We start from the raw sequence: 12,413 nt of genomic DNA on the forward strand, positions 1-12,413 counted from the left end.
GGGATAAACGCAAAGTTTCCAAAGACCTCGTCCCAAGATTCACAAACGAAAGAAAATTAAAAGGGAAAACAGAGAACGCCCGTCGGACTTGACCTCGCCCGATCTCTGAGATCGAAGCTCAACGTGGTCCCTCCTTTGCTTCCCTTCTCTCAACGTCCGCCTTCTTGAGAACTTCATACTTTCAGAATGACCTCCCCTCAGTCTCTCCCTTCAGCTCCTTCAGTCGAAATTTCAGCTTCAGCAATCCTCCAACCTCCTCTCACCTATCGCTCAACCGGCCCTCCTCTTCTGCTCCTCCTCCCTCCCCTCCCATCTTACCCTCCTCTTCCTACGAACCATCGACCTCCCATCGACCCTGCTCCCCTCCAGAAATGGGCCGAGGAAGGATTCACCGTCCTCGAATGTCGTCCTCGAGAAGAAGGAGCTGCCTGGAAGACGGTAGAGGACTGTCTTCGCAAAGGAGGAGAGGTGCTGCTTCAGAGGGAGGAGGTCAGCGTCTTGATGATGGAGCCGAGCGGGTTGGGGGTCGTTTGCTACGACGAGGAGCTGAGAGAAGAGCTCATGGGACTTCTGGAGGGAGAAGGAGCTAGTGGGCTGAGCGTATTGGGGCTGGTGTCGTTTGGGGAGGTCAGATCGTTCGGAGGAGATGAGCTAGTGATCCCTTGGTTCGAACACGTTCGACCGCCGAAGGAGAAGGCTGCAAGCAGGTCGCCCGACTCGATGGGAAAGACCTTCATCTACTCTTCAGCAACGTCGTCGAGGTTCGTCTTACCTGGAGATGTCGAGGAATACAGAGCTCAAGAGGCGGGTCTCTGCCATGGGAGGAGTTTGGGATTGCTCCGAAAGGCTCTCGGTGGGCCTGAGTTCGATCTGGAAGCTCTATGGGAGGAGCATTGCGTGAGTTGAACTCTTTCAGTAAATCTACATCGTTTCTGGGACTGACCGTTCTTGTCTCGACCTTTTTCCAGCTGTACGAGTTCGGGGAGCGATCAGTCGAGAAGACGATGATGGTCAGGCCGCGTTCTTCGACTTCAAAGCTTCTCGATGTCCTTCTCTGCTTCCTTACTGACCCTCTTTTCGAGCCTTTTTCTTGCTGATAGACTATGGTCGCAGAACCCTACGTCAATCACGTTCCTACTCTCACCGGAGGGATCGGTCGAGTCGCATTGACGAGCTTCTACCAAAATCACTTCATCTTCGCCAACCCCGCTGATACCAAGCTCGTCACCCTGAGCCGGACTGTAGGAGTCAACACGGTGAGCTCTTCTCTCGCTTCCTGTGCTCCAAGCTCAACTCTGACTTGATCTTCGCTCTTCTAAACAGGTCGTCGACGAGTGAGTTCGAACGCGTCGTTCCTTTTCCTTTCTTTCGCTGACTCCCTTCTTCCTTCTTTGGTCTCGCTTGTGAAGGTTCATCATGGAGTTTACTCACGATCGGATGATCGACTGGCTCGGTCAGTCTCGTTCTTTGCTCACCTCTTTTTTTCGCGACGACGCGTCGACTCGGATTCGATCTCACCTTCGCCTCGTCTTCGTCTTCGTCTCCGTCCTTCAGCTCCCGGAGTCCCACCCACCAACGTCAAAGTTCACCTACCGATGATGTCGGTCGTCACTCTTCGAGGAGATCGTCTCGCGTCGGAAAGGATCTGGTGGGACCAAGCGACTCTCCTCTCTCAACTCGGACTCCTCCCTTCCCACGTCCCTTGGTCCTCGTCGTCGTCGTTATCGAAGGAGGAGGAGGTCATCAGACTTCCAGTCTCGGGGTTGGAGCAAGCTGGGAAGCTGGTTGACGAAGGGGAGGGAGAAAGCAACGAGATGATGGGAGAGGGTTGGGGAGTGAGTTCGAAGAAATGAGAGAGGGAGGAGGTGTGAGAGATCTATGTTTTCACTTAGTAGTATTAATGGAGTTCATCAAAGCTTGACGCGCTGGAAGATGGAGACGGGATCGAGGACGCACGAGAAGACGCGTCGACAGGGGCTGCCACGCCACCTTGATCAGGCACAGACTCGGATCATCCGAGGACGTTCAGCCCAGCGAGCACTTCGCGCCTCAACATCTCGCCCCACAGTAGAGCTATACTTCTGAAAATCTCGGGGAGTGGAGTCCTTCCAGAGACGTCCCTCGTGCGTCGATTTTAGCGCTTCGCCTTTGCTTCCAGTCGCCAAATGTGGGGGTGAAGTTGAGTCTCGTTCAGAACTATCTCATTTTCTTGTCCTCCTTAAATCTCCTATCAGAGTTTTCAGTCTCAAGTCCCTCAGCATCGCGTTCATAGCTCGACGGCATCCCATCTCTTGTTTCCTCACCCGTCGGACAGTTTTACCGACGAGAGGATCAGAGTTTGGAATCATTGAGACTCCCCGACCTGTCACCTTGTGGATCTCTTTCTGGCTCCTTCAAATCTATTGCAAGTGAAAGCGAGCTCACAAGGAAAACGCCCTCACCACGTCTTTCTTCCCTCGAGCCTGTCTGAAAACTTTCCCTCGAATCTACAGCTCTGTCAAAAAAACGCGACGAGCGCCAACCCTCTCTCCTTCGCTGGGCCCATCCTCTTCCCTCTCTCTCCCTTCCCTCCCTCCCTTGCCCTCTACCCAACCGACCAGCCATCTCTCTCTCTCTTCTCCCGCGCTAGGACAGCCCTACTGATCTCGTGAGTTCGAAATCTCGTCCCACGAGTACAAAAACCCTCCCTCCCGCGCCTCTCCTTCTGTTCCTCATCCTCTCTGGCCTTTTGGCTTAGATCATGTGTAGTATCTGTTTTTAATAGTTTAACCACTATTACGGGACCCATTGGGTCCCTTTTGGTTTTCATCTTTTTGCCTTGCCCGTCTCCCTGATCCTCTGCTTGCACGATTGGGAGACACGATGACCTTGCTGCTGCACTACTGGCTTGCGTTGTCAGGGACCCCCTCCACACCCCCTTTCACTATGTGGTCTCGATGCTCTGCCCTTGGGCGGAGCTCGAGATTCAGAGCGATCAAACCTTTTCCTTTCGCTGTAGACTAGCTTTTCCACTAGTCGTTCAAGACTGCATCGAGGTCCTTTCGTTTTGCTTTCCATTCGGCGTAGATAACTCACAACATCTTTACAGAACAATGAACGAGAACGACGAGTTTGGAGGGACCAGCACATCGACTGGAAGAGAAGGAAGGAGGAGGTGAGCCAACCCTCCCTCCCTTCTCCTCCCTTTTCCAGTGTCGCCCGTCCTTCACTTTCTCCCATGAGTCTCGCCCGTCTCGTTCGAGCTAGTCTATGCTCTTCAGTCACGACTCGAGAAGAGGCGAAAGAAAGGGAGGAAGAGCTGAACAAAAACATTCGAGCTCGACGTTCCGACCAGCTCCTTTCCTCGTCGAAGAGCCCGCCCTCCGTCGACCTTCCTTTCCTCTCTCGAGTCAAATCATCCTCGATTCAAGTATCACGCATGAGCATCGAACACGAACGAAAAATAAAGCGAGCGTTCAGTAAAAAAAACTCTTCAGCCAAACCAAACCAAACCCTCCTCGACTCGACTCGACGCTCAATCGCTCTCCTCTTCGTCCTCGGCGTCCGATGAAGTCGCTACGACGGGCTGCAAGAAGACGACCAACAAAGCGAAGAAGTCAGAGTTCTGTTCTCGAGAATGAAAAGGAACGAAAACAAGACGAAACGAAACGAGAGACTCACCCTCTTCTTCTTCTTCACCGGCGTCTTCACCTCCTCCTCGCTCTCACTCCCAGCGATCTTAGCTCCACCCCTTCCAACGAGAGATCGTCTCCCTCCGTTCGAAGCAGCAGCACCAGATCCACGTCGAGGAGGAGAAGCGGCGAGACCGTGTTTCGCGTCGCCCTGTTGGATGTCGGCTGAGGGACGGGGGAGGGACGCGTCGAGGAGAAAGTGGGAGGAAGGAGAGTTCGGTCAGTTTCAACGTAGAGGTAGAGCGTGAGTGGGAAAGAGTGAAGAGAGCCGGGAGTAGCGAAAGAACGAGAAACGACGACGAGGTCAAAACTCACCCAACTCCTGAGCCTCCTCCACCTCCTCCTTCCTCCTCTTCGCTTTCGCCAGTGTAGGAGACCCCTTGATCCCGAAGGCGAGGAGGATGGTCTTGATGTGCTTGGCTTGACGCCGGTACTGCCGTTCGGACCAAGGCCAACTCAGTCGAATCAGCAAAAGATCGCGACGAGACGCAACGACGAAACGACAAGGAAAAGAAGCTCACATCCTTCTCGAACCCAGCAAACTCCTTCTTCCATTGTTTCCTCATCCCACAGGCGACGACGATCTTCTTGAGGTTGGCGACGCCTGTTTCATCGGCCGGGGTCGAGGTCGAGGCTTTGGAGGAGGTCGAGGCTTTGGGTGGTTTGGCGGGCTGAGGGAGGGAGCAGGAAGATTGAGAGGCGCGATCAGCTGCTGCTAGGTCGAGCTCTGTTGGGAAAAGAGAGAGATGAGCGTACCTTCTCCTTCTTCTCAACCTTCTCAGTCTTGTTTTTCTTGGGTGTCAAGTCAATCATCGACGAGTACTCCGAGACGTTCCCTGCGTCGTCCTCGTCCTCCTCGACCTTAGCGACGGGCGTTTTCGAGCTGGAAGATTTGAGTAGTGGTGGTGGTACGTTCTGGAGAGTCGAAACCGAAGCAAAGGGAGGAGGGAAAGCAGAGGAATGGTCAGCTTCAACCTCGAACGCGACTTGACGAGCTCACTTCTCCTTCCCTTCTTCCCAGCTCGCCCACCCTAGCGAAATCGCAGCACTTACCTCCTCGTCGTCCTCCTCGTCCTCACTCCCAACCACGGTCATATTCTTCCTCTTCTTACTCCCTTTTCCCTTCGAAGCACTTCGTTCCTCCTCCTCCTCCTCCTCCTCGTCCTCCGATCCCGCCTGCTTCTTCTTGTTGAGCTTCCTCTTCTTCCCAGGCGAAGGCGAAGCTGTCTCCTTGGGTTTGGAAGTCGACACTCGAGATGGTGCTATGGGGGCGACAGAAGGGGGCTTTCGAATCCGACGGAAACGAGCGAGAAAGGGAAGGGAGGAAAAAGGTGAGCTTCGACTCCATGTTGACCTCGATCGAGGAAAAAAGAGCTCGTTGGACTGACCTCCTCCTTCTTGACCTTTTCCTTCTTGGCCTTCTTCTTCACAGGACTACTAGGCTGCTTCTCAGGGCTCTCGTTTCCGTCGTCGTCCTGTTTCAATCAATCGTTGTCGAAAATCGGTCAGCTCGACGCTCTGCTTCCTTCCCTCCTCCCTTGTTCCCTCTCTCTCCCTCTTTCTTTTCTTCGCCCACTTCACCCCTTTCCACACCGAGCCCGAACACTTCAAACGCACAGCTAGTATCTCCTCCACCTTCCTCTTGACGATCTCCCTCCATCCTTCAGGCCCTTTGCCTTCGAACGAATCCTGAGCGAGCTCGAGCTCCTCCGCGAGAGCATGTCGGACGTTTCGATGGGTGAGAGTCGCGGCGGGGATGGATTCGACGATCGAGGGAAGGAGAGAGTAGACGTGGGTGATGTTGGTCGGAGTCGGGAGCATGATCTGCTGAGTGGGGTGGTGGGTGGGAGGGACAAGGAGAGCAAGCCAGAAAGAATGGACGCGCCGAGGACGAGCTTGACGACCGATCCACCGACGAAGGTGAAGATTTTTCGCGTTCTCTTTTCTCCATCTTCGAGTCTGGTACATATGTGGTGCTCGTTTCGATTTCATTGAGATCTTGCCTCTGCCTTATCCAAGCTCAACAATCCTCCCCTTGATCCTCTCCCCCAACCCTACCCTGCTCTCCAGATTCAGCAGGTCCTTCTGACCCGCCTCTCCCAACCTGCCCACACTCTCCGGCTCTTCCTCTTCTTCCTTCTCCTCGAGCTCCTCGAACCTCCCACCCTCTCCTTCGTCCAACTCCTCAACCAACCGCGTCCCCTTCCCCTGCTCCTCCCTTCCCCTCTCCTCCCCAACCTCACCCACAACCTCTTCCACGTCCTCCTCTTTCTTTCCAAAAACCTTCCCTACCCCTTCCATCAACTCAATCCACTTCTTCCTCCCAACTTGACTCACACACCCCATCAAAAACCCAACCTTCTTGCTCGTCTTCCCGATCTCCTTCCTCTTCTTCGCGTCGGGCTCCTCCTTGGCAGCAGTTTTGAGGAGAGCAGCGAGGTCGGAGAGGAGGAGGGTCAAAGGGTGCGGAAGGGAGAGGTCCAGAGGCGGGAGGAGGAGAGGGAGGAGGAGGGTGGAGGGGAAGGAAGGGAGCTGGGTTGAAGAGAACGGACGGCACGGGCGCGAAAGAGAGCAAAGGGAGAGAGGTCAGGTTTCGATACGGGTTGGAAAAGAGACAAAACATGGTGGAAAGAATAGGGACGGGAAGAAACAGAGAGAGAGCGAGAGAGAGACGTACAGGATCGTCCTCCGACGCGTGAGATTTGAGCGAAACGATCGTTTGCGAGAGAGAAGTGAAGAGGGTTTTCGAAGTTGGGTCGGAGAGGAAGGGGACGAGAGAGAGGAGGTTGATAAGGGCTGGGTCATGGGTGAAGGGTTGGTCGGCTGAGGATGAGGGTGGGTTGGGTGAAGAGGTGGTGGGGAGGGAGAGAGGCGAGCGTTGGAAGAGGAGAGTTGTGTAGATGTAGGCTTGGCTGTACAGCGAAAGGTGAGCGAGAGAGAAAAGTGGGAGGTCAGTATTGGAGTGCAATAACGAGGAAAGAGCAAGGGGAAGAAGAGACGTCGAAAACTCGACGCGTCGACGACGACTCTCAAAGCGAAAAAAAGCGAGCTCCCACTCACGCAACCGCCAAAACGTTATAGAGCATCCTCTCTCCCATCTCCTCCATGATCCCCATCATCAACACCTCCTTTGGCAACTCCATCAACTTCGGAGGATCCCTCCTCTTCCCTTTCCTGCTCGTCGTCGTCGCGAAACCTGCAGCGTCCTGCTCGTCGTCGTCGGGCAGCCACCAAGGCGTCTCAGCTTCGAGAGCGAGTTCTTCCGAGTCGAGGAGGGACTGGAGGAGAGGATTGGGTTCGGTTGATTCGAGGGAGGAGAGGAACTGAGCTTGGAGGTGAGAGGGGAGGAGAGCGAGAAGAGCTGAAGGGGAGAGGGAGTCTGGAGGAGCGAGGAGAGAGAGAGGTTAGCTTCCGTCGAGCACATTTTTGAGCTCTGCACGCTGGACATCTAGCTTGCATATACACCTCTGCTCCACCTGATCAGTTACTTACCTATATCCACCCCTACCAACGCCTTCTGCAGCTCTTCCAGACCCTCCTCGTCCTCTTCCTCCTCTCCGTCCTCTCCCAGCCCTTCCTCGTCCAGATCCAAGATCCCTTCCTGTCCTACACCGTCCTCGAACTTCTTCAACAGCTCCCACATCTTTCCCTTCTCCTCGTTCGTTCTTCCCTGGGCTGAACCGATCTCGATTTGAATCTCCTCCTTGAAGAAGGGTTCCGAGCATTGCGAGTGTTTCGAAGGAGATTGGTAGCAGATCAAGGAGCAGTAAGGAATGTTGCATCGAGGACAGGAGTAAGGAGAGGGGTTCTTGAGGCAGCTGAGAAAGAATAGGGACGAGAGATGGTAAGCTTCGAGGAGAAGGAAGGAGGAGAGGAGGAGAAGGTCGAGCTCACATCTGACACGTCCGGAGAGGTTGAGCGTTCTTCTTGATGGAAGAGACTTGGAAAGGTAATCGGATCTGTTTCTCTTTAGGTAGATTAACCTTCTCCATCCTGTTCTCGTGAAGAGATTGTCGTCGTTGGGTTGTAGATTCCTTGTTGAGCTCTAACTCTCCCTTCCCTTCGAGTCACGCCTTCTCTCAGCCCCCCTTCTTTTTCGAAGAGCCCTTCCCACCTTCCTCCTTTCCCTCAAACCACCACACCCACTCGCCCTACTTTTTCTATAGAAGCCATGTCCGATCTTCGAGCTCAGACTCACAACTTTGGAGCCGGTCCTTCGCCTCTGCCTACTTCGGTCTTGCAGGTGAGAGAGAGACCGTCCTTCTTTCCCTTCTGTCGACGTCGAGCTCACCGCTTCCTCCTTCCCTCCTTCGTCCTTCTTTCCCCGGAATACAGGAAGCTCAAGGAGCTCTCCTCGATTTCGCTGGTACTGGAGTTGGAATCTGCGAGGTCAGCCATCGAGGAAAGGAGTTTGCTAAGGTCATCAAGGATGCGGAAGGTGAGTCTCGAAGCTCAACTTCCTTCCTTCCCTCCCTCCTCCTCCTCCTCCATCGTCTCGCCGACTTCAAAAGCTGACTCGCATCTATATATTCTCCTCCTCGTACTCAGCCGGTATCCGATCCCTCCTCGCCATCCCTGCCACCCACTCTATCCTCTTCACTCAAGGAGGAGGAACCACTCAGTTCGCCTCCGTCGTCCTCAACCTCCTCGCCTACCACGCTCAAAAACCCAAATCCACCACCCGTCCCACCTCCCTGAACGTCTCTCCTCCTAAGATGGACTACGTCGTCACCGGAACCTGGTCCAAAAAGGCTTCCACCGAAGCTCATCGACTCACGGAACTCCTCAACCCTCACAACCCTACCGCTCTCCTCAACGTCGTCGCCAACACCAAACCCTCAGGGTACACCAACCTCCCAAGGAGGGAGGACTACAACTTCTCGCCCAAGGGAGAAGCCGCTTTCGTCTACTACTGCGAGAACGAGACCATCAATGGAGTTCAGTTCCCTGAAGGAACGGAGGAGGAGGGATCGTTCCCGTTCGATTTGGTTCCCGAGGGAACTCCTCTCGTCGCGGATTTCTCAAGCTCATTCCTGAGTCGACCTATCGCCAACATCGACAGGTACGACGTCATCTACGCCGGAGCTCAAAAGAACCTCTCTCCTTCGGGACTCACGATCGTGATCGTTCGAAACGAACTCCTCGTCGACGCCAACGATCCTCGAACTCCGATCCCCATCCCTGAGATCCTCTCCTACAAGACGCTCGCCGACTCCGGGTCGATGTACAACACTCCTCCGGTCTTCCCGATCTACATCACGGCGTTGGTGGTGAAGCTGTTGGGAGAGACTGGGGGTCTGGAGGGGAAGAGGGAGGTGAACGACAGGAAGGCGAAGGCTCTGTACGAGGCGCTGGAGAAGGGAGTGGAGAAGGGAGTGGTGGAGTTGAATGTTGCGAAGGAGGCGAGGAGCTGGATGAACGTGGTTTGGAAGGTTGCTGGTGGGGACGAGGGTGAGAAGAGGTTTTTGGCCGGAGCGGAGGCGAAGGGGTTGAGGCAGTTGAAGGGACATCGGTGAGTCCTCCCTTTCTTCTTCTCCTTCTCCTGCGAGCTCGTTTTCGAGTTCGGACTTGCCCGTGTTGGACTTTCACCGGGATCTGACCTCGTCCTATCGTCCTTTCTCTATCAGATCAATCGGAGGTTCGTTTCTCTTCCTGGTCCTCGTCGCGTCGTCTCTTCCGCTCCTTCCTTTCTCGAACTGACCCTCTGCTCCTACTCTTTCTCTTTGATCGTACAGGAATCAGAGCCTCCCTCTACAACGCCGTCACCGAGTACAGCGTCGCTCAACTCATCGACTACATCAACGAGTTCGTCGCTCAGGAGAGCAAGTAGTTTTCGCCGTCTCGCTCGTTTCCTTCTAGGTCTCTGCTCTTCCCTAGGATACATTAGTCTTGTAGAGTCATCCTCTTTTAATATAGATCTCGTTGTGGATTTTTGTCCTGAGGCTTTTGAGAAAGGGACCGTTTCGAAGGAGACGGTTTCTCGTTTCTCAGGTTCGATCACGACGAGGAGATCAGAGAACAAAGCATCGCTGATAAGATAGAGCTGAGCTGATCCGAAATAAGTACCTTTTTTAAAAAAATCTAGACCGAAACTCCGTACACCCTTTCCAAGAACATCTTCTCAAAAGCTTTGGTCCCAGGAGTTTTGACGACGACCTCAACTCCTTCGTCCGATGAGGGAGTAGTTGTGACGTGGTCTTCAGCGTGAATCCCGTGAATCCCAGATTTGGAGCGGATTTCGAGAGGGACTTCGGTTGTTCCCCTGAGGGAGAACGAAGGAGGGGGTGGGTTAACGGAGTCGAGGGGAAGTCGAAGAAAAGAAGAGCGGGAACGAGAAGAGAAGACGAACCTTCGATCGACCACGCACATCCCTCTCGTCCACTCTCCAGTCCTCTCAACCTCGAACATCCTCCGACGGACTTCGAACCCAGGAGCGGTAGGGTTTCCAGCGAGACAGATGGCGTACCAGACGACCTGTGAACGAACAGACGAGGAATGGAAACGACGCGTCAGATTCCCTTCGACGTCTTCTTCGAAGAAGAGCACAGAAAGACTCACCATGGGATCATGCATCTCCATAGCATCTCCCAGCCCCAAATCCGAGTAAATCGTCCTCACTCTCTTCAAGAAAGCCGTCCTGAAGTTCGACAGGATCGAGCTCGACGGTTTCGCGTCCGCTGGAGGCAAGAGGTGAGTGAACGAAACTTGGTGGGGCGTGGTGATATCCAGAGGGAGGATAGTGAGGTGAAAAGGGTTGGAAGCAGTGCAGGCCTTGAAGATGTAAGCTCCCGCGTAGGGATCGGCGTAGAGGTTGAACTGAAAAAGAGAAAGGAAGAGGGTCAGACGCGGGGCTGACCGACCGAGATGAAGAAAGAGCGGACCTCAGCAGTAGGAGAAGTGTTTCCAGGTACGTCGAGAGCAGCTCCCATCCAGAGGACTCGTTTGACTCGGCTGAAAGTGACAGGGTCTTGTTGGTGAGCGAGGGCGATGTTGGTGACTGGAGAGACGGGGCAAGGGAAAAGGTGAGCTCTTGAGCTCCTTCCCTCGAGCTCTCGGTTCTGCAGAGACTCACGAGGACCAAGAGCTACGATGGTGACAGTGCCAGATTCCTCCTTAGCGAGCGTTTGAAGGATGACGGACGCTGATGAGTCGGGCGAGACCTCGAGACGAGGGTGAACGTAAGAGGAGGGAAGGTTGAACTCTGGATGGGTTTCGACAATGTTGGACAGTCCGTCGGGTCCGTGCTGATAGAAAGAAACATGCAGAAGGTCAGCTCGCATTCTAGACGCGAGATTGAGATCGAAAACTCGCGAAGTAAGCAGCCGTTTCAGGTTCTCCGCCCAAAGGTTCCTCAGCTCCCTTACGCCCAACCAAGATCTTTTTGTCACTCTCGACCATACCAGGCCACCGCTTCTGCCTCTCCTCGGCACTGAGACCCTCGATGTCTTTGTCGAGAACGTTGAAGATCTTCTGGAGGTTGTCGTAGACTCGAGAGACGAGCGTGTTCCCAAATACAGCAGTGATGGTGAGAATCTCGAGCTCAGGGCTCGCGAGGGCCATGATCAAGGCGAGGGCATCGTCCACGCCAACATCTACGTCGAGGATGGTTTTGGACATGTTGGAAGCTGAGGAGAGAGTCTGTCTGAGATGCTGAAGGGGGAGATCGAGGAGGGGAAGGGCCTGGAGGAGAAAGAAAGCGAAGCGAAGGGAGAGAGGGAAGGAAGGAAAAGGTGAGCTCGAGAGCTTTCGATTTGGACCGTTCCCTGAGCTGCCCTAGTCACTTTTGGGCGATGAAGCGAAGAGAGCAGGGAGAAGGAGACTTACAGGAGTATACTACGAGAAAGAGGAAAAGTCTAGTTCGGATGAGTTGTGGTTGAGGAGGAGAGAAAGACCAAGCGTGGGCTGAGCTTTTTGGACTCACGAGTCGACGGCTGAGTCGCTCTGCGAAACCCGGCCGTCTGCTTTCTGCTTTTTCTTCGCCTTGTAAGGTCAACTGACCAAAGCAATGGCAACCGATGCATATAGAAGAGATTGAATCGAAACATGCATAAGAAACATGGCCTCCAGAACCGAGCGACGCGATGCGAAGAAACGAGACGCGACCGCTTTGCTCCCCTCCTTCTCCTACCTAATCACCTCCCGGGTATCAATCAACCGAATTGCCACCTCGCATACAGCCTCTCTCCGCGGTCACCGTCTCGAGCTTCCGGCGGTAGACTCCCGCTCCCACTCTCCTCCGATCGAGGCGACTCGTCGACGACGTGGTCGAAGAAAGGACCTCGAGTCCTCCAGCCTTCTTGTTCGAGACCGAGGACAATCTCTCTGTCGAAGTATCAAGAGTTTAAGGAAAGAGGGGGTTAGTCTGAGAGACGAAAGGGAGACAAGATCTCAATCGAACAAACCGGATCGTCGCTCCTCTCGTTCCCGCAGGAAAGAACGTCGGAGGAGTGGAGGGAGGGAAGAAAGTGTGGTCGTTGGACTTGGGGAGGAAGCTGTAGGTTTGCCAGAATTTCAGAGGCATGGTCCACTGGAACAAGAGGGCAAGCAAAGTCAGCGAGGGCAAGGGTCGAAAAGGGAAAAGAAAGATCGAGATCAACGTACTCCAGTAACGTCGTAGAAATCTCCGAAGAGACGAGCGTGCTCAATGACTGTATGAGGGGTACAGAAGGACGTGGAATGTCAGCCCCAACACGCAGGAAGGGGAGCGACAAAAGAGACAACGCGTCGAGGATTTGACCGACC

General features: G+C 54.2%; 5 protein-coding genes across 5 annotated transcripts; 2 read left to right on the top strand and 3 right to left on the bottom strand.

Moving 5' to 3' along the window:
- The first annotated feature begins 147 nt into the window (after window positions 1–147).
- BDY24DRAFT_373291 (uncharacterized protein) lies at window positions 148–1,915 on the top strand. The gene is made up of 6 exons (XM_076638278.1): window positions 148–897; window positions 969–1,010; window positions 1,101–1,256; window positions 1,324–1,334; window positions 1,410–1,453; window positions 1,555–1,915. The coding sequence occupies exons 1-6, from the start codon at window positions 187–189 to the stop codon at window positions 1,851–1,853; spliced, it is 1,263 nt and encodes a 420-aa protein (XP_076501070.1). The 5' UTR covers window positions 148–186; the 3' UTR covers window positions 1,854–1,915.
- A 1,518-nt stretch (window positions 1,916–3,433) lies between these two features.
- Window positions 3,434–4,990, bottom strand: BDY24DRAFT_2997 (uncharacterized protein). The gene is made up of 5 exons (XM_076637026.1): window positions 4,725–4,990; window positions 4,428–4,586; window positions 4,193–4,342; window positions 3,987–4,104; window positions 3,434–3,836 (listed from the first exon to the last, which is right to left on the bottom strand). The coding sequence occupies exons 1-5, from the start codon at window positions 4,764–4,766 to the stop codon at window positions 3,556–3,558; spliced, it is 750 nt and encodes a 249-aa protein (XP_076501071.1). The 5' UTR covers window positions 4,767–4,990; the 3' UTR covers window positions 3,434–3,555.
- A 578-nt stretch (window positions 4,991–5,568) lies between these two features.
- BDY24DRAFT_373299 (zinc finger HIT domain-containing protein) lies at window positions 5,569–7,809 on the bottom strand. Its single transcript, XM_076638279.1, has 5 exons — window positions 7,566–7,809; window positions 7,164–7,489; window positions 6,732–7,050; window positions 6,349–6,583; window positions 5,569–6,203 (listed from the first exon to the last, which is right to left on the bottom strand). Exons 1-5 carry the CDS (start codon window positions 7,661–7,663, stop codon window positions 5,682–5,684), a joined length of 1,500 nt encoding a protein of 499 aa, XP_076501072.1. The 5' UTR covers window positions 7,664–7,809; the 3' UTR covers window positions 5,569–5,681.
- SER1 (O-phospho-L-serine:2-oxoglutarate transaminase) lies at window positions 7,810–9,625 on the top strand. Its single transcript, XM_076638280.1, has 5 exons — window positions 7,810–7,914; window positions 8,007–8,109; window positions 8,220–9,183; window positions 9,299–9,309; window positions 9,407–9,625. The coding sequence occupies exons 1-5, from the start codon at window positions 7,843–7,845 to the stop codon at window positions 9,499–9,501; spliced, it is 1,245 nt and encodes a 414-aa protein (XP_076501073.1). The 5' UTR covers window positions 7,810–7,842; the 3' UTR covers window positions 9,502–9,625.
- A 57-nt stretch (window positions 9,626–9,682) lies between these two features.
- On the bottom strand, window positions 9,683–11,544 carry BDY24DRAFT_373306 (Inosine/uridine-preferring nucleoside hydrolase domain-containing protein). The gene is made up of 7 exons (XM_076638281.1): window positions 11,496–11,544; window positions 10,983–11,351; window positions 10,744–10,915; window positions 10,553–10,668; window positions 10,230–10,487; window positions 10,021–10,145; window positions 9,683–9,933 (listed from the first exon to the last, which is right to left on the bottom strand). Exons 2-7 carry the CDS (start codon window positions 11,286–11,288, stop codon window positions 9,753–9,755), a joined length of 1,158 nt encoding a protein of 385 aa, XP_076501074.1. The 5' UTR covers window positions 11,289–11,351; window positions 11,496–11,544; the 3' UTR covers window positions 9,683–9,752.
- Window positions 11,545–12,413: the final 869 nt, after the last annotated feature.

Source organism: Mrakia frigida, assembly GCF_051309035.1.
Source record: "Mrakia frigida strain ATCC 22029 unplaced genomic scaffold BDY24scaffold_1, whole genome shotgun sequence".
NCBI classification, from domain to species: domain Eukaryota; kingdom Fungi; phylum Basidiomycota; class Tremellomycetes; order Cystofilobasidiales; family Mrakiaceae; genus Mrakia; species Mrakia frigida.

Bases quoted from the DNA above. Each gene is read 5' to 3' on its own strand.
- BDY24DRAFT_373291 (XM_076638278.1), top strand. From the start codon at position 187: ATGACCTCCCCTCAGTCTCTCCCTTCAGCTCCTTCAGTCGAAATTTCA. The intron at 898-968 runs GTGAGTTGAACT...ACCTTTTTCCAG, and splicing joins CTCTATGGGAGGAGCATTGC to CTGTACGAGTTCGGGGAGCG. The intron at 1,454-1,554 runs GTCAGTCTCGTT...TCCGTCCTTCAG, and splicing joins TCGGATGATCGACTGGCTCG to CTCCCGGAGTCCCACCCACC.
- BDY24DRAFT_373306 (XM_076638281.1), bottom strand. From the start codon at position 11,288: ATGTCCAAAACCATCCTCGACGTAGATGTTGGCGTGGACGATGCCCTC. The intron at 10,669-10,743 runs GTGAGTCTCTGC...CCGTCTCTCCAG, and splicing joins CATCGTAGCTCTTGGTCCTC to TCACCAACATCGCCCTCGCT. The intron at 10,146-10,229 runs GTGAGTCTTTCT...GTTCGTTCACAG, and splicing joins TGGAGATGCATGATCCCATG to GTCGTCTGGTACGCCATCTG.
- BDY24DRAFT_373299 (XM_076638279.1), bottom strand. From the start codon at position 7,663: ATGGAGAAGGTTAATCTACCTAAAGAGAAACAGATCCGATTACCTTTC. The intron at 7,051-7,163 runs GTAAGTAACTGA...TCGCTCCTCCAG, and splicing joins GTTGGTAGGGGTGGATATAG to ACTCCCTCTCCCCTTCAGCT. The intron at 6,204-6,348 runs GTACGTCTCTCT...TCTTCAACCCAG, and splicing joins ACGCGTCGGAGGACGATCCT to CTCCCTTCCTTCCCCTCCAC.
- BDY24DRAFT_2997 (XM_076637026.1), bottom strand. From the start codon at position 4,766: ATGACCGTGGTTGGGAGTGAGGACGAGGAGGACGACGAGGAG. The intron at 4,105-4,192 runs GTGAGCTTCTTT...TCCGAACGGCAG, and splicing joins TTGCTGGGTTCGAGAAGGAT to TACCGGCGTCAAGCCAAGCA. The intron at 3,837-3,986 runs GTGAGTTTTGAC...CCCGTCCCTCAG, and splicing joins GGAGGAGGCTCAGGAGTTGG to CCGACATCCAACAGGGCGAC.
- SER1 (XM_076638280.1), top strand. From the start codon at position 7,843: ATGTCCGATCTTCGAGCTCAGACTCACAACTTTGGAGCCGGTCCTTCG. The intron at 7,915-8,006 runs GTGAGAGAGAGA...CCCGGAATACAG, and splicing joins TGCCTACTTCGGTCTTGCAG to GAAGCTCAAGGAGCTCTCCT. The intron at 8,110-8,219 runs GTGAGTCTCGAA...CCTCGTACTCAG, and splicing joins GGTCATCAAGGATGCGGAAG to CCGGTATCCGATCCCTCCTC.